The following is a 17,793-nucleotide window of genomic DNA, read 5'->3' as shown; positions in this document are numbered from 1 at the left end:
TGGATCTTGTGTTTTTGTATGCCTCATCACCTGCTCTCTATATGAAGTGCTGCTCCCTTAATCTTTTTTAGAAGTATAATCTGTTTGTCTTGAGGCAATCATCACATAGAGCATACGTTTATGGAGTGAGGGTGCAGCATTGTGTGACAGTGGACTGGTTGAAAATGAAATAGCTGCTACTCAAATAAAAAAAAAAGTTTACTAGAGTCCTTACACTATACTTTACTGAGCAGCCATGATTATTGTCCTGGCCTTTGTGCTGTGTAACGATTGTCATTCTTTCTGCTGCTGATTAACTTGTCATTTTGTAACTGGAAGATCAAAGTTGTTCCCCCAATTTGAAGGGAATTGTCATATCTACACGTCTTTCTGAAGATTGTAGAACGAAATAAGATTGTCGTGTTACAAAGAGGACCGCCTCTTCCATTATAATCCCTCAATTTTCAAGATTCAAGATTACAAATAAATAACATACTAGATTTTTTACTTGTACATCCCAGGGATACTGTACATTTGTCTTTTATATCTTCACCTTGCCTGTGAACACATTTAATTTAAAACAAAGGGAAATAAATATACAGTTTTTTGGTTGGTTGAAGAATTCCTGATATAATGTTTTTTTATAACTAGACACAGATGAGACATGTATGGCTGCAAAAAAAAAAAGTATATTAAAATAATAAAAGTGAAGGCAATTTACAGTGATAAAAGGATTATCTTATTTTTGTGGCTTGTTAGTAAATAACAGCTAATCTTTGTGCATTCTGCAGAGGAGCCGATGTCACTGGTGAACACCAGCAGGAGGCAGTGCAGCTCTCGTGCTCAGCTGCACAGCCAACAGGATGACACCCTCATGGAGTCCTGGGACTCTCTCACTAAGTTCAACCAATGCCAACGTGGACGCATCTCCAACATGGGCTTCGAAGGTGACATCTTTGATGAGTTCCTCCAGCGCCAGGGCCGTGGTCCACCCACAGTCCCAGTCAACCCCTCTACAGCACCCAGGAGCCCACTTTCCTCCTTGACCACTCAGGGGGCACTGTGTGAAGGCCCTGATGATGATCCATCCATGGAACGGGAGGACGAGTTTGAGATCCCCGTGCTGCCCCAGGGCCAAAGGCTAGTCATCAACATCCTGTCCACCTGGGGCGATCGCCACTACGTGGGCCTCAATGGCCTTGAGGTGTTCAGTTCCAGTGGAGAGCCCTTACAACCTGCTCACATCCGTGCTGACCCTCCAGACATCAACATTCTCCCTGCGTACGGCAAAGATCCACGTGTGGTCACTAACTTGATTGATGGCGTCAATCGTACCCAGGATGACATGCATCTTTGGCTGGCACCGTTCACTCCTGGTCGTAGCCACACCATCTTCCTGGACTTTGGAGGCCCCTATCAGGTGGCCATGATCCGAGTGTGGAACTACAACAAGTCACGCATTCACTCCTTCCGAGGGGTGAAGGAGGTGGAGATGCTGCTGGATGGAAGGTGCATTTTCAGGGGCGAGATTGCCAAGGCCTCTGGGACCCTGTCTGGAGGTAACTCAACAGAACAGCCTCACACGTTTTTATGCTCCTTTTGTGTGTTACTTTTGATCAACTTTTCCTTTTTCCTCACTCTCCTGTCACCTCAGGACTGGACCAATTCGGTGACACTATCCTGTTCACCACTGATGACGAGATCCTGGAGGCCATGTCTCGTTACGACGAAACCTTCCTAGGTGAAGGTGAGGGCCCCGAGGGCCTGGTGTGTGAGGAGGAGCTGCAAAGGCCACGCACCGCTGATGGAGAGGGAGAGGAAAGACCCTTCACACAGGCCGGTTTCCGAGAGGAAGACCTCAAAGTAAGTACAGACCTTAGCAGCAGTGGGTTGTGGGTGGGTGTGTTTTTTTAATCAGCTTCCTTGGTGTTAAAGGTCGAAGATAAATGCTAAATTTAAGCACCTTATTCCCAACTGCCATCACACCATCAAGTCAGTGTAAAACAATTATGGTTTTAATTGTCATAGCTGAAACTCCACCTCAACCCCACTGTGAGCCAGTCTGAGGAGAACATGGAGCATAATCCTGGGATGTACACTGGAAAGTGTGAGTAAAAAAATCTGCATCCTGTCATCATGTTTAGTTCTCTTTTCTTGTTTGTCTGGATACTTACAATAAATGTCCCTCCGCCTCAGGCCTTAGACTAGAACTGGTGTTGACCTGGGGGGACTCCCACTACATGGGCATGACAGGATTAGAAGTGGTGGGGAAGGATGGCGAGAGTTTACCTTTAGACCTCAGTATGTTGGCTGCCTCACCCAGGGACCTGAATGACCTGCCTGATTACAGACACGACCTGCGCACGCTTGATAAGTAAATCTTACACTACACAGTAACAGTGGAATAATCTTACTTTCTCCTTTTCTACCAGAAAAAATCTAACATTTCAATCAAAATCCAGACTTTATATCATTATTGTGTTTGGTGCAGTTTTCAGTGTCTGTTTTCATTACCTAGGCTCATAGATGGCATCAATATTACCAATGATGACCAGCACATGTGGCTGATCCCTTTCTCCTATGGAGAGTCCCACACCTTGAACGTGACGTTCAGCAAGGCCCAGACCATCGCCGGACTCCGTATCTGGAACTACAACAAGTCCCCTGAGGACTCGTACAGAGGGGTGAGACACTTTCCTGTCGGGCTCAAACAGTGTTATGTGCTATGAAGGTGCAGTTGTTACAAGAGACCGAAGTTCCCTTTAAATTATAATAGTAAGATAAGATAAGATATTCCTTTATTTGTCCCACATTGGGGAAATTCCGGTAAACCCAACATAGCAAACAATACTGTACAAAATAAGCTGTTAAACAACTAAATATTTGTTCACATTTAAGGTTCAATTCAGGAGACTATAAACAATCCATAAAACACACAAATCTCTACGTGTTTGCTTCAGGTGAAGGTGATCCATGTGTTCATGGATGATGTTGCCATCTCTCCATCGGAGGGATTCCTGATCAGGAAAGGACCAGGCAATTGTCACTTTGACTTTGCCCAGGAGATCCTCTTTTTAGACTTCCTCCAGATGCCCACCAACAACAAGAATGCAGAGGACTACCACAAGTAGGAGCCAGATATTTAATGAGCATATGCTGTTATTTCATAAGAAGGTTTGAAAACTGCATTTCCTAATTTATAATGTTGTCTTATATTCAGAGGAAACTCTAAGAAACAAGAACAGGCCAGCATGGACTATGAAGCTCCCGTCATGCCTTGTGGGTGTATCCTTCTTACACTGTGTGAACAGTTGTGTTTATGAAATGAAAATATGAATACATTTGGATTAGGGCTGGAGCAATTTTTCATTGTCAATTAATCTGCTGATTACTGTTTTAAGGACTAGTGTGTAGGATTTAGTGGCATCTAGTGGCTAAGTTGCAGATTGCAAGTAACCAAACACTGCTTGCATCTGTATTTGATGGCTTGGGAATGAGAACAGGCACTGAAGTGTGTAGAAGAAACTACTGTGGTCAATTTTCATCTTCAAATGATTTGTCTGAGCAACTGTTGAAATCAGTTCAAATCAGTAACAGATGTTGTAGATACTTAAACGGATACTTACACTTGTTAGTTGCAAGTTGATACTGCTCTTGCTTTAACACTGTTGTGGTGCATTGCAAGTGACATAAAGGGCAGTAAATGTCTTCTCTTAAGATTTCTCTTATTTTCAAATGATTATTTTTTCTATTATGCCAAACGTGGATTGGGGTCGCCAGCCTGATCTGTGTGCCATGATGAATTCATAGCAAATGGAGGATCTGTTCTGATGTTTTTTAAAGATGAAGGCTGTGTCCCTAGTCCCTGTTAATTAGACATTATGTAGTTTTTCACCACAGTAAATTTTCATTTATAGAGTAGAGGGTAGATATAGTGCACTATTCAGTATATAGGGAGCGACTTTGGACACCGCCCAGGCCTGATAGTTGCTGTACATGTTGTTACATTCCTTGACCTTTACCCGTCAGTCATCTTTCAGCTGCAGCTGCTAACAACCTGGGGGGACCCGTATTACATCGGCCTCAATGGCCTCGAATTTTATGACCAGAACCATGAGAAGATCAGTCTCAGTGACAACAGTATCCTTTTTTACAAGTTAACATCGACCTTCATGCCTCTGTCTTTACAATCCTATATATATCATCTTTTCACTTTTAATCGTGTTAATAATTTGAAGTGTAAATCCACAAACATAAAGTTACAAACTCTGAATATTCTCTTATCTAGGGGTATGAATATTAAAGCCGACCCTGACACCATGAGGGATTATTGTGTTCTGGCGCCACAGACTGGTCACATCAGAAGGAGATGCTATAATGAGGAGTTGCAATGTAACGAATTCAGACATATTTTATGAATAATTTCTTTCTATGTCGTGTCAGTGCCGACAAAAATGTTTAAAGTCACAGTAAAATGACTTTACTTTAATGTGGGATGGAAGAGGAGACTTAGAAGAAGGAGACACAGTAAGGTTTAAACAACTAAAAAGTTAAAACTGCTACAGGATCAGTCCTGTTTGGAAGATATGCAGAGAGGGGATGCATACAGGTAACTGCAAATGAATAGCTGTTATATAATATACGTTAGTGTCTGTTCCTCAACATCATGTCCACCAGACATAGCTGCTTTTCCAGACAGTGTGAATGTACTGGACAGTGTGAGCGGTGATGTGAGGACTCCAGATAAATTAATAGATGGAGTCAACAGTACCCACGATGGAAGACATATGTGGTTAGCCCCGGTGCTCCCTGGACTGGTGAGAATTTAAGAGAAAGAATAAGTGGCCACAGTGCATTCAGTTGCCACATTCAGAAGTTGGTTTTCCAGTACTTAGTGTATTGATTGTTTCCACATAGGTGAACCGTGTGTACGTCATCTTTGATCAGCCAGTGACTGTGTCCATGATCAAACTGTGGAACTACTCAAAGACAACACACAGGGGAGTAAAGGAGTTTGGGGTAAGCCTCTCTGTCAGACAATCGCTTGTTTTTTCATATTTGGACCCCAAGCATCAGTCTGTTTGTGTGTGTGTGTGTGTGTGTACAGCTGCTGGTGGACGACCTCCTGGTGTATAACGGCATCCTGGACAGTGTAAGCCATGTGGCACGCGGCATTCTGCCCACCTGCGATCCAGTGGTGCCCTACCACACCATCCTGTTCACAGACAATGCCTACATCACACACCGTGAGAGGAACACTGTCATCAGGTACCCTGCATGTTTATGATGTAGATTGACTACTTTGTATTAGTTCATCACCATTTGATGTAGAGTTCAAAGTCTGAAATAGAGAAACTAATGGATTGACAAAGAAGGTTAGATCCAGTCACCAAAGCGGGGAGTTGTTTTTTGAACAGAGATCTGCTCTTCTCCACCTCAGCCCCCGTGGCAGAAGACACCACCAACAGTGAGTAACAGAGTCCCTAAAGGCACCCGTGTCAGCACCTCCCTGTGGTCAATCGCTGTATTGAAGAGTCCTCCAGTGCCCTCAATTGTCCCCCAGCCATCCCACACCCTCCTTACCACACGCTTGACTTGTGATGCCTCCGTCCCTCCTCTCTCCTTCGTTACTCTTTTAGCTCCACCTTTGGTCTCAAGGCCTTCAAGCTTTGTTATCAGTCAGCCCTCCATTTTGTGTCTTGTCTTCACTTAAATGTTTCTGCTGCGTCTTTATTTTCTCGCTGTGTTGCAGTAATTACGTAGAGGATCAGGATGTGAAGATGACCAATGAGAATCAGATAGTCCATCACAACAAGAAGAAGCAGACAGCAGATCCAGGTCAGTCAGGGAAACAACTGGACTGCTTTTGATCATAAATTAGTAAAATAACTATTGAGTCACATTTTAATGTGCTAATTCTTAACTAAAAGCGCATTTGTTCTGCCTCAATGCAGCTCTTCGGCCTAAAACCTGCATGACTGATGGTGGGAAACACGGAAAAAGGAGGTACTGACAGACGAGCAGACAGACAGGGCTCATGCGAAGAGAGCAGAACTGAAAGGGACGAACTTTGGCTGACTTTTTGAGCCCACTTTTAGGTGGGTGACATGAAAAACCTCCCTCACATTAAGACCCAAAGCTGACACCTAGCCATGGTCCACACTGAAGAGGACCTTGCTCAGATAACAATGGTTTTGCACACAAACACACACACATGCATACAGGATTCCACTTTATGGTTGGATTACTCCCCTTTCCCTTGCTGTGAAAACACGCCCACCCAGATACACGTTATCCTGTACTGTATGGTTGTTCCGGTTGTCCCGGTTGTCCCTTCCACAGTGCCAGGATAAACCTGTGAGGCTGCATTTTTTTATCAGCCCTATTATTGTGCCTAGTACTAAACACTATATCTGTGGCTGCTACTTGTGTCTTTCGTGCTGCATATTTAAATGCTGCTTATGGCGTGTAAATACTTAAAAAAAAAAAAAAGCTCCAAGGCCACATGAATACACTCTCACATCAGGATGTGGCCGATGCTACATTTACTAATGACTTTTATCCACTGATGAGCCTAGACGATCAGCTCTTTGCCTAATGGGTATTAGAACTGACTCCCGCCAGTGCACCAACCAATCGTAACGCTATGCAGACACTAATTTATATCTATTAATAATTTATATCTGTTGGCTAATATATTTCAAAGCCTAATGGTTTTACTTGGGGAGGTGATTCCAGAGAGGTTTTCACCTTTTTGGAACATTTATATCGATGGCTAAAGTGGTACACTTGTAGTTGTAAAACAGTGCAGTGGTCAGATTTTTGTAGAAGCTTCAGACTAACCACTTCAACAATAATTTGGCTTCACAAAATTAGGTCAGTTGATTAACATCAGGTAGAAAAAGGTGAGTTGTTTGCAATCCAAGTGACCTTTATGGAAGTTGCTATAAAAGGTAGATTGTTTTGGAGGCAAACATTTCTTGAGCCAATAAAGCAGTCTTAGTAATTTGGTTGGAAATCGAAAAAAAGATCTACATTTGCCAGTTTAGATTTTGAGTAGATTCAGTAACAGGAAACTTTTAATATGCAAATACTATAACCTTACCTCAAATTGAGAAGAATGATCTTTACAAAAGGGATTTATCTGATTCTACCTTCATTATAATACTTGGTAGTTGGTGTTGTATTCTTCATTCATTCAATATTTACTATACTAACTTGTTGCATGAGAAAGTCTCGTCATCATCCTTACAATGTTAGATACTTTTGTTTGGAGGAGTTTATACTGCTTCATTAAGCCCCAATATAAACTATTTAACACTCCTTGCTCATGGCGAGAGTAATTGTATATGAAATGCAGTTTTATGTATTTAATTTCTGTGCGTCTGACAGCAACAATAGTCATTACTCTGAACCTCAGTCCTGCTCTGTAGGGTGGTGGCTATTATTGTATGTGTGACATCTAGTGTTTTGAAATATTTAATTATTTTTCTAATCTTGATTAAATATGTATATTTGATGTAGGTTTATTTGAATGAATAAAAATCTAAAAACATATTTGTTTACATTTTGCAGTTGTTTGTTTTAGACCGTCAGCATGGAAGCATGACGGAGCTACAAAGAACTGCTCAACAGACAAAACCCTCTTAAATGTGGGTGAATGCCTGATCTCAACTTTGTGCTACAGGCCTGTATGTTCAGACGTCCTCACACCTGAGACTGTTCTGAATGAACACAAAGTATCGATTAATACTCCCCAGTGGGATTTAAAGCTCACCAGTAAGAGAAAAACATAAGGCACAACAGAGCTACTTAAATATATCCTGAGATACTTTAATGCAGAATCTGCTGTACATTTCATGATATTTGTAAGGAATGACCATTCAGTTACAGAGTGCTCCTAGTACAGAGCATCAGCTGTGGAAAGGTGGTGATGGAGCCACGTGGTCTCCCACCACTTAAACAAACATTTAGCTGAGAAGATTATATCTTTGCAGACCAACAGCTTCGGAGATGGCAGTCTTAGATTTTTCCTGGAAAGGTCCCGTCTTCTCTCTGGTCATCCCATTTCTGGACCTAAAGGGATGAAATTTGAGGGGGGAAACTTATTTTGAGACATAAAGAAAACTGAAAATGATTTTTTATTGGGCTGAGAATTATTTAAAAGCAGTCTCATATGTCTAATTTTGGCCTGAAACTCTCCATGTTGTTTGGGTTCTCAGGACGGAGCAGAGACTCACAGGAATGCGATAAAGTTGTTTGACCCCTGCTAAACAAACTCAGCCCAAATAGGGGAGAGTACCGTGTATATTCTGCCAGTATACCATTCAGCTGGCCTGAGCATTTTTTGGTTTCTCATTAAAAAAAAAAAGTTGTGAGAAATGATTTACCCAGGATAAGGGGCAGAGTGACTTGTAGACCCTTTTGTACCAGTCACATGGGGCAGTGTCCACTCCTTTGGCGTCCAGAGCTTTCTGGCAGCGATGATAGTCTATTAATAGAGACACAATAACAACAATGAATATTTTTAAAAGCTCATGGCATCTATCCATCCAGGCTAAGGGACATGTCAGTGGCTCATTGCTACATGACATGGATCCAGGATTACCTCCAGCCCAGAGGACTCTCGGTTCTTAGACTGGCATTTTTTACCTGAGTTAGATTTGGAACATCATCAATGAAAGATATTTTATTATATTTTAATATCTACATGGCAGCATGCCTTCATACATTTAACTTGTTGTTAAATATGTATTTCATCTTCATTTAGACAGGTGACAAATATCTGGAACCACAGCTGACCACCTTGACCTTGATGTGCAAGTCTTACCCAGATAGTTGGACCAGCAGTTCCTGGTCTGGTTCTGGTTGGGGAATCTGGCATCAAAGGGGGCTGTGCGATAATTCTCAAGTTTTGCCTGAATGTCCTCAGCCATTTTCACCTCTGTCAAGAGAATAGCATCAGTGGAAAGCTCGTTTCAACCATACAGCCCCACTGTGTGTCAAACACAGCCAGACCGACGTAATGATCTATAGCTGAAGGTATAGTGTGCATATAAGGTGCACAGTGTGTGGACTGCCTTCATATGAACGCTGTTTGGCTGAACATGAGCACCGACTGCAGGCTCAGCAGAGGACTATGTGCACATTTAGGGGTGCTGCATGCGGCACTTTAAGGATCTTTCTGGAATTATACAGCTTTCATCCAATCTCCTTTCACAGAGCAAACCTACAGTACAACACATCATTAAATCCGCGGCCGGCGATCAAACGAGCGCCTAATAATAATAATAATAATTAATGATAATAATTAATGATTTTACCCCAAAACGCGAAGAAAACCGAATAGGTGTGAAACGATATTGGCAGACAGCCTATCAACAGCCTGTGCAGCAGGCCTTTACAAGCAGTTCCTCCTAACAGAAAAAAAAAACACTTTCTGTTTCTTCACCATACAAACAAGTTACACTCGATATTTCTTTTCACCCAGGTGATTAATTGCTATTAATGCTATTTAATTAGGTAGCATACATCTTCCGGTAATGGAATTTAAAAAAAAAAAAAAACACAACCCAGATGAGTGATATCATTTTCAGACGCAGCAGATTCGCATATTTTCGGACGACTGTTCCCTCATAATGTATACATTACCTTTAACACACACGAGACATGTGCCTCGGGAGGAAGAGTTTTTAAAGACAAAGAATTAAAGACGTGCAAGTAAACGTTACCTTTTGTGTGGCAGTCGCTGGCTCGAGCTCAGAGTGACTTTTATACCGGTCGGTGAAAGTGTCTCGTTCCTCTGATAAGCAGTGTGCGCCCCACGCGCGCGCGCTCCGCTCTGAGGATGTTGCAGCCGTGCAGACCTATCATATCGATATGGCGGCCGCAGGTCACATTGAACTGACAGACACACATTATATCTCCAGACTCACACTGCCTACAGGTCTGCGGTCAATGATGTGCGGGGTAGGGAGCGGCGGGAGCGGCGTGGCGGGGTTTTTATACTGTTTAATGTGTTTCATTCACGGCTGTGAACTTTTACTTCCCGAGGCGGAAGTTTTGTGCCATTCGGTGTTTTTGTTAATCATTAATTGGGTTTATTCTGCACTCAGTATTTGAGGTATCACGTGTGCTTTTATCGGAGTTTTATTAGGTAGAGGCTGTGGTGCTCCTCATCCTCATCCTTATTCAGATGAAGAAATAACTCGAGCGGCTGGCAAATGCTCAGTTCGCCCAAACTCTGTGTAGGAATTACAGCCGCCTGGTTGGCATGTGTGAGTGTGTGTGTGTGTGTGTGTGTGGGCGCAGCAGCGATACTGTATGAGTCATATGAAATGAATGGCAGCGGGTAGAAAAGCGCAGTCCTTATGGATGCAGAATAACGGGGCAGTCTCATCTAACTTAAGGGGCATTAAACCCCCCCAAACTGAAGATTGTGCTGTGTGGCTCCAAATGTATCCCACTTTTCTGATGGGATGGTGTCAAATGCGTCCCAGTGATGACCCTGAGGCGTGCAGTGTGGGCGCTCCGTACAGCTCCCCTCCAGCAGCACCTTTTCCTGCCGTGCACGGACTTTCCAAGAAGGAAATGTCAGGTACGTTTGGACTACGTGATCCAGCAGAGCGACTTTCCATTCCCACAAAGTAAGTTAGGAGGGCAGGAGTCCGTCAGCAGTCGTGCGTCATGGTGCCTATACGACGCGCTGTAATTATTTAGGGAGTAAACTGTAACCCCCCCCCCCCGTGATACGTGACTGACTTCAATACATCCATGGACAGGCATGAGCCAGACAGGCGGCTCTGCGCCTTATCGCGCATGGCTGTTGTATACTGCATTGCAACAGAACACAAGTGCAACACAAGAGGGCAGCAAAGGGTTGCTTTTATATTATTGACTAGGACTAACTATTTTCTTTCCTGGTTCTATGGGGTAGCTGAGAGGTTAACTTATGTTTAATGATGACTTTATATTGGAAATTAATTTAATGGTTTTAAGGCATTCAGTATTAGATTATTTAGTCATACTTTTTGTTTTGCCACGTTTACGACACTATATTGAAGAAAAATATATGAAGTCTCTCTACAACTGGTCCTATCAAATCAAGAATTAGTAATAAAAGCCCCCAAATAACCTAAATCAGCTGTATGCTAATCATAGAATATATGTAGATAAAATGATTGTATTGCTTTCAGTTTGTTTGGTTTTGCAAAGAGGACTACAACTTGCTACAACAAGAATTTAACCCCAGGTATTTTCTTAGACTTTCATTGTATTCGCTCTCTAAGAAGCCATCCTTAAGAATAATCAAAAGCAGTTATTTTAAAATGGTTTATTATTGCTTAAATTCAACATATCAAGTCAGAAAGAAAAAAAAAAAGAGCTCCAACAAAGCCACATCCCACAGGTTCAATATATTAATGTACAGCAAAAACAAGAACCTCATTTTCACTTATTTAAGTAATAGGAATCACTTAGGAAAAAACCCCACAGCAATAACTCAATATTATAGAGAACCTTTGAGACTCAAAGGTGTAGTCAATGTGCATTAAAGAGCATCACTAGTAACAGCATCTTGGATTGATTAAGTAAGGGACACATGTCTTGATTATAGACAACAGTACCATTGACTACGAGACTGCCTTATCAATATCACAAACAGAATACGAAACAATGTAACCACATAAAGTCCACCTTAAGGCTGCTTGGTTTCTGTCATATTTCAAGTCTGTTTTACTTTTAACTTTGAAAAAATTTACCAAAAGAAAGGAAGCCCCATAACTGTAACTATTCCTTTAAGGCTGCTATAATTTGAATTACATAGGAACTACCACCTGTGTCTGCTACCTTTAAAGCCAAGTGCAACACAAAGTTGCATAGATCAAAATAATTAAAAAAAAGAGCATTGCATTGATACATAAAAGTGCTAGACACAATACAGCGAGGCAGGTCCTCTTTTTGGATTAATCAGCAGGAGAATAGCAATCCGTGCCATGTGATTGTCAGGGAACAGCAGCTCTTTGGACACTAGGTAGGATCAAACTCATGATACTATGTATGCAGTCAAGTCTGAAAACAGATCATGCCCAGTTTGTCCAATGGAGATCAATGGAAAAACCCTGTCAAACCAAGCAAAGTCTCTCAACACATTTTTTTGGTTGTCAGCAGTTGGAAAGTCATAGCTAGTGTACACACTTTGGTTTTTAGAGTTCATTTAAGCTACCGTACAGTTAACCATGCCAAAATGGAAGATGTACTGCGCGTGTCACAGTTGGTCCGTTCATCAATCGCTGAAGCGGAGACGGTTGAAGGCCTCTTTGATGACCTCATTGGTATCTAAACTTCCGCCGCTGCCAATACGGAGTACATTGCTGTCAGGGACGTCCTGCTTCAGCTTTCGCTTGCTGAGGACCACCGTGCCTTCGGCTCCCTCCGTGTCAGGACCTGTCAGCAGGATGTAGGCAGCGTGGCGTCCACGCTCCAACAGTGTGGCTAAGATAGAAACACAACAGCAGGTCACACAAAGAGCTGACCACTGTGTTTCCCCAGCTGTCCAACCACTCGTTCACATGTCGTAGCAGTTAAATGATAACTTCATTAGAGCACAAGAGCAAAACTCACCTTTAAATGTTATGATGTGGTCCATGGAACTGGTTGACTCAAGGAGAAATTTAGAATAGAGGGGATGGAGCATGTAAGAACGTCGGTCACTAATCAATGGCACCTGGAAGGAAACATTTGAGTCCAATTAGCATTTTGTGCGAAATCTGTTAACATGCAGTTTTTAAATAAAGGCAGTTTACTTACAGTTGAGTTGATCTCTGAGGGCATCGTGCCCCAAAACACAAAGATCGAGAAAGAGTTGGTGGTGTGTATTGAGGCGGGTCTCGGTGAGTTAGGACTGGCCAAAAGGTTGACTTCCCACAGCACACCACCGGACTTCCCATCAAGAATTATAACCTAAATACAAGACAGTTAATGAACGACTCAAATCTCCATATGAGAGACACAGAATATAGGTATCAGAGCAGTGTTTGTATGTTTTAGACCCAACTTACCCTCTTTGTGTAGTTGCCAATATCCTCCTCAACCACAACCTCAAGCACATCGTCTTTGTTGAAGTGACCAAAGGAAGGCTCTCTGAATGAATGACAACACAGAGGAGAAGACTGTTAGACTCAACCAGCCTGGTTATAATACCAGGTTATATGGTTTCATTTGATAATGCTCTCCCTAAACAAAGAGGACCATAATGTATCTATAAGGGTTTATAAGGTTGCTGATCAATACAAACCCATCATAACAATTTGATTCCCAGCCAGAAACGATATTGCCAAACATTGTGGTGTGCTGTTTCTCCAGTAGTGTTGGATGTCATTTATAATTACTGGCAAACATTCGATGTGTCAGGAAAAAAAATGGATGTTGTTGAAATGAATAGCTATCAATGTCATTATTGATTCATCTGCTGACTATTTTCTCAATTAAATCAACCATCAACCGTTCTGTCTATGAAATGTAAGAAAAAAGTGTAAAATGCCCGAGCTGACATATTCAGATTGCTTGTGTTGTCCAACCAACGATCTCAGGTTTTGCCTAAAAAACAACTTAAAAAGGACCAGTGTGTAAGGTTAAGTGGCATCTCGCGGTGAAGTTAAAGATTGCAACCAACGGAAACTGCTCAACCAAGTGTGTAAAAGAAACTACAGCGGCAGTGAAACTCAGAACACAAAAGGCCATTTCTGGAGCCAGTGTTTGATTTGTCCCCTCTGGGCAGCTGTAGAAACATGGTGGTTCAACATGGCAAACTCCACTGAAGATTGATTAAAATAAAAAATCTTTAGTTTCAGGTGATTATACACTAAATGTAAACATACAATGAATATTATATTTTATTTCTGCCAATAGATCCTCTTTATGTTACACATGGGACCTTAAAAGGATCAATCAATAATCATAATGGTTGCTAATTGCTTTTCTGCTGATCGATCCATCAACTAATCTTTTTAGTTCTAAATAATTGATGCAATATAAAAGAGAAAAAAATAAATAAAAACAACAACCTGAGGACTGAGCTGGAATTGAATCTCCACAGTAGCTGCAGATTTTTTCCGTTGACTAATGCGACCTCCTTCCCAGTCACAAGCAGCAGGTTGGGTGAATCATCGGTTTCCCCCGCTCTGAGCACTTGCCTCACCGAGTCAGATCTACAACACAGGAATAAATGTTAGCAAAAAGTCTTAATGACAATACGCTGTTAAGTGAAACCTGTGCTGGTGAGGTGATAATCAACAAGTTAGTGTAGGCTGCTTCTTACTCGTAGATGGGTATGAGGCCAGATGTTGCGCTGGCGTTCTTCTCCCAGTGTTTATCCTTCTTGAGGCCCACCTCAATCCCTGCCTTGGCAGCAATCCTCCACAGTGCCAGTCCATACAAGCCAGTGTCTGTGAATGAGCACAAGATTACTCACTACTGCTACAGTACAACAGTTGTTCTTTTATTTATTCGTCATTTTATAAAATAAAAATGTCAAACACTCCGATGAGAATAAATGGTACTTGTATGTATATATTGCATGATGCAACTTTTACTGAATATTAAGCTTCAGCACAACACTGTGATATTCCCCCATGACAACCTCTCTACTCTCTGCTCAAGTGCCACCATTTTCTACAATAGCACTACTCCTGACAAAAATAGCACACACCCCGAGGACAGTTTTAAGTTAAATCCCATTGGTTTCCAGATACATACTAATAAAGGCTGTTTTAACCTTGGGTTATTTTCTCCTCCAGTCCTACAGAGCAGCTGACCTACTTCAAATGTCTGACACTTCTTAATTACTTGAATACAGTGCAGCAGTCCTCCGTTAGGAAATACTTAACTGGTTTGAGTACAGATGGGCTGTAGCCTATCGTGACTGTCATAGCCGATTGCAGAAACAAACCTTTTTGTAGCAGTATGTAGTGAGAACCCTCTGTAGTGCAATGGAGAAGATGACTGGCTGTCTCTGTGGTGTTAAGAACAACCGTAGAACCAATCTGGACACCCGTCTTCCCTGAGAGGAATACCAGCTGAGTCTGCAGATATGACGAGAGACATTGAAATTGGGTAAAATCTATTCTGCAGCATGTTAACAGATTATTTCACTGCCTGACTGACTCATATTTGAGAATACAAAATACAGCATGACTCCATCCCTACACTGTAAGAAATGAGCCAAGCAAGGAAATAAATGCAGCACTAATAAATGACATTACTGAGGTTTACCTGTAAGTTGTCAGATGCCACCAGAGCCACATCACTGACCTTGTCCCCGTCCAGATCTGGGACACTAAGAACAGGCACAGTGCTGTGCAGACCAGGAGGATGAGGCTGCTGCCACCTGACGTCACCTGTACACACACACACACACACACACACACACACACACACACACACACACACAGGAACTCTTAGTCTGACTGAGTTTATATGATTTTATAACCAAAAGTTCATTCTTGAACTTGGGAATAGTGACAAAATAATCTTAACTTAAGGCTTTTGCATCTCAGGGATCATCAGTAAATAGATTTTCCTCAATTTTGTGCAAAATAAAATTTCCTTCCTACTAAAACGTATTTCTTTAATGTTAACAATGCTTTAGTTGTTAAACAAATCCAACCTGGGGACAATAAATGGACTGCAAGCAATATATAGACTCATTTTCGCAAAAACACATAGCATCAGAACTATCTGTAAGGTGCTATGATCACCCAACAAATCTACACATAGGGGCTGAAAAGATTTGTTTGTCTGTCTGTCTTAAGAATAATGAATATATTAAAAAAAGAAAACAGGAATGACTTGTTTTCAGTGTAGGAAACTTCCGAGTTAGTTTTGATGCTATGACTGCATAGATTTATATACATTATTAAAATGTGAGTCACTAACCAGTGTATTTGTCAACGGCTGTGAGTTGGTTAGAATGGGACAGCAGACAGTCCCAGGTTCTGCTTGTATCTTTGTCCAGACCACACTGGGCCCAGTGGAACTCAGGATCCAGCGGACGCTCCCACAGGGTCTCTCCATCTGTCCCATCCACTGCTAACACAAACACACATGGCGAGGGCAGACCTGGAAAAAACAGCGGGAGAAAAATGCACAAAAACATGATTTAGAGCCCACCACATAGACAGCTTGTTCCCTCAAAAGATTAAATTCAAATCAAATCAAGAAGAACACTTTATACCTGCACCAGCACATGTATTGTTCTGACTGCCTTCTGTGTTTTTGAGGACAAACAGGACATCCATCACCTTGTCCTTGCTTGCTTCTTCAATAGCTAAGAAGTCATAGGTTGCTGTGGTGGAGAAGTAGACAATAATAGTTAAACATTTGCATTTTAAACAATAGCAAACAGTGAAAAGCACCCAAATGTACACACCTGCTTCAGAGAAAGTCCTGTTCCAGGAAACGAGATACTGTGGTCTGACAGGACAGGGGATTATGAAGGAGAAGGCAAACACTATGGTGAGGCACAGGAACAAGGAGAGGAAGAACACTGCAGTTCGCCAGTGGGTCAGCTTGGCAAAACCCAATGCCTTACAACTCTTCTTCCTCAGCTCTGTAGCTGATGGTGCAGTTCCTGTCTCGGCCCCGTCCTCTCCCCTCTTCAGAGGGTCGCCCTCAGTGGCACTGTCTGTGGTCTCCATTGTCGCCTCAATGCATTACCGGCCCACAGATCTATTCGACAGGAAAAAGAGTTTACAGTAAAACCTTTTCAATGTAACGCTGCTTGTAAATACAAGCTTAAATGACCCAACTCTGTTTATTTACTACCCAGAGAATACTCCCCTACAGTTTGTTCTGTGTCTGTCCCAGTGTAAACTACAAACTGTGGCACTCACAGATATAGCACATGAAAAAATACTGAAGGCAGCAGTGTCCATCAGTCCAGCTATTTCTGCTGCATCAACCTTTGTGGATCTGAGCCTATTCGGGCGTGCCAGCACTGACTCCAGTGATTTCTCAGCACAAAAACCATAATAATGAACAACCATCACCCAGGCTAGCACATCCTGTTATTTGTTCCCTGGCCGCAAGCGTATTAACTTACTGTTACAAGTAAGCAGGTTATGTAAACTAGCAAGCAGATCTACTGTCAAAGATATTAAAAAGTCTGATAATTTACCGTACGATGTTAGCTAAGTAGTCCAAGAGGAAGGATTTCTCCAAGTGGTTCAATATCGGATAGCTATCATTGCTAGCGTGCTTGAGTTTGGTAGGTCCACGGTTAACAGCTGGTAAAGTTGCTAACTTGTTGAACAAAGCCCAGCCCCCCCACAGAGAGCAGGAACACAGGCACACGTTATCGCAATTTAAGTTCAATGAAGAATTAAAACTTACTCGTTTAGAGTTTCTTACTTTGCTGTCCACTGTCGTCGGTGGTCACTGGCGCGGCTAACTAACTACAGGTAACTAGTAGGCCTGACGCACACCAACAGAGCTGCCTGTCAACGCTAACTACGTAAACATATCACAGGCAAGCCCACTTTTGTACTGAGGTTTCATTGCCTTTAGTTTGTCTCTCGGGTAGCGAGCGCCTTCTGTTTGCCTGTGTTGAATATTTATAAAAAACGATGTTAAAACCCCCAACTACGACACTAACCTTAACATTAACCTTCCCTAACACAAAACCTAAATATAACTCGTCGTTAGGGGAGACAGCAGGGGGGCCACAGCATGTTAGTAGCCCGAGCCTGAGAGGCTACGTTCAGGGCACCTGAGTGCATCAGCAGCACAGTGTTGGGTTCGGGCCGCTCTGATTGGTTC

At 42.2% G+C, this 17,793-nt stretch overlaps 4 protein-coding genes across 12 annotated transcripts in view; 2 read left to right on the top strand and 2 right to left on the bottom strand.

The window, feature by feature from the left end:
- Positions 1–6,494, top strand: part of LOC118332377 (protein KIAA0556) — a 14,685-nt gene extending 8,191 nt beyond the window's left edge. For 3 of the 5 annotated variants that reach the window (XM_035667634.1, XM_035667642.1, XM_035667626.1), the window contains 14 exons: positions 771–1,538; positions 1,634–1,842; positions 2,008–2,086; positions 2,176–2,353; positions 2,498–2,663; positions 2,940–3,106; positions 3,200–3,264; positions 4,009–4,119; positions 4,657–4,796; positions 4,897–4,998; positions 5,087–5,247; positions 5,420–5,446; positions 5,732–5,817; positions 5,934–6,494. In XM_035667634.1, the coding sequence (XP_035523527.1) occupies positions 771–1,538; positions 1,634–1,842; positions 2,008–2,086; positions 2,176–2,353; positions 2,498–2,663; positions 2,940–3,106; positions 3,200–3,264; positions 4,009–4,119; positions 4,657–4,796; positions 4,897–4,998; positions 5,087–5,247; positions 5,420–5,446; positions 5,732–5,817; positions 5,934–5,992 (2,318 nt within the window). In that variant the 3' untranslated portion in view covers positions 5,993–6,494. The remainder of the gene's footprint in view (positions 1–770; positions 1,539–1,633; positions 1,843–2,007; positions 2,087–2,175; positions 2,354–2,497; positions 2,664–2,939; positions 3,107–3,199; positions 3,265–4,008; positions 4,120–4,656; positions 4,797–4,896; positions 4,999–5,086; positions 5,248–5,419; positions 5,447–5,731; positions 5,818–5,933) is intronic. The other 2 variants (XM_035667659.1, XM_035667650.1) reach the window with 1 other exon arrangement.
- A 1,294-nt stretch (positions 6,495–7,788) lies between these two features.
- On the bottom strand, positions 7,789–9,978 carry LOC118335408 (cytochrome c oxidase subunit 6B1). Of its 2 annotated transcripts, XM_035671679.1 has the most exons (5): positions 9,711–9,817; positions 9,303–9,395; positions 8,810–8,923; positions 8,370–8,470; positions 7,789–8,055 (listed from the first exon to the last, which is right to left on the bottom strand). In XM_035671679.1, the coding sequence occupies exons 3-5, from the start codon at positions 8,913–8,915 to the stop codon at positions 8,002–8,004; spliced, it is 261 nt and encodes an 86-aa protein (XP_035527572.1). In that variant the 5' UTR covers positions 8,916–8,923; positions 9,303–9,395; positions 9,711–9,817; the 3' UTR covers positions 7,789–8,001. The 2 variants fall into 2 exon arrangements, with proteins under 2 accessions (XP_035527572.1, XP_035527564.1); XM_035671671.1 differs by lacking the exon at positions 9,303–9,395 and having other exon boundaries at positions 9,711–9,978.
- Positions 9,979–10,557: 579 nt separating this feature from the next.
- The window catches only part of luc7l (LUC7-like (S. cerevisiae)), a 13,906-nt gene continuing 6,670 nt past the window's right edge, over positions 10,558–17,793 (top strand). For both annotated transcript variants that reach the window (XM_035671635.1, XM_035671642.1), the window contains exon 1: positions 10,558–10,576. In XM_035671635.1, coding sequence (XP_035527528.1) covers positions 10,570–10,576 — 7 coding nt within the window. In that variant the 5' untranslated portion in view covers positions 10,558–10,569. The remainder of the gene's footprint in view (positions 10,577–17,793) is intronic.
- Positions 11,297–17,713, bottom strand: fam234a (family with sequence similarity 234 member A). Of its 3 annotated transcripts, none has more exons than XM_035671624.1 (12): positions 17,368–17,712; positions 16,406–16,704; positions 16,211–16,321; positions 15,913–16,095; positions 15,250–15,374; positions 14,927–15,059; positions 14,297–14,423; positions 14,043–14,186; positions 13,038–13,119; positions 12,787–12,939; positions 12,601–12,703; positions 11,297–12,471 (listed from the first exon to the last, which is right to left on the bottom strand). In XM_035671624.1, the coding sequence occupies exons 2-12, from the start codon at positions 16,671–16,673 to the stop codon at positions 12,263–12,265; spliced, it is 1,638 nt and encodes a 545-aa protein (XP_035527517.1). In that variant the 5' UTR covers positions 16,674–16,704; positions 17,368–17,712; the 3' UTR covers positions 11,297–12,262. The 3 variants fall into 3 exon arrangements, with proteins under 3 accessions (XP_035527517.1, XP_035527502.1, XP_035527510.1); XM_035671609.1 differs by having other exon boundaries at positions 12,263–12,471; positions 17,386–17,713; XM_035671617.1 differs by lacking the exon at positions 17,368–17,712 and adding an exon at positions 17,153–17,303 and having other exon boundaries at positions 12,263–12,471.

The sequence above is a fragment of the Morone saxatilis genome, unplaced genomic scaffold, assembly GCF_004916995.1.
Source record: "Morone saxatilis isolate NCDOM2014 unplaced genomic scaffold, NCSU_SB_2.0 Contig1, whole genome shotgun sequence".
In the NCBI taxonomy this organism is placed as follows: Eukaryota; Metazoa; Chordata; class Actinopteri; family Moronidae; genus Morone; species Morone saxatilis.
The sequence above is the reverse complement of the archived record's forward strand: the minus strand, read 5'-3'. Positions and strand labels throughout refer to the sequence as shown.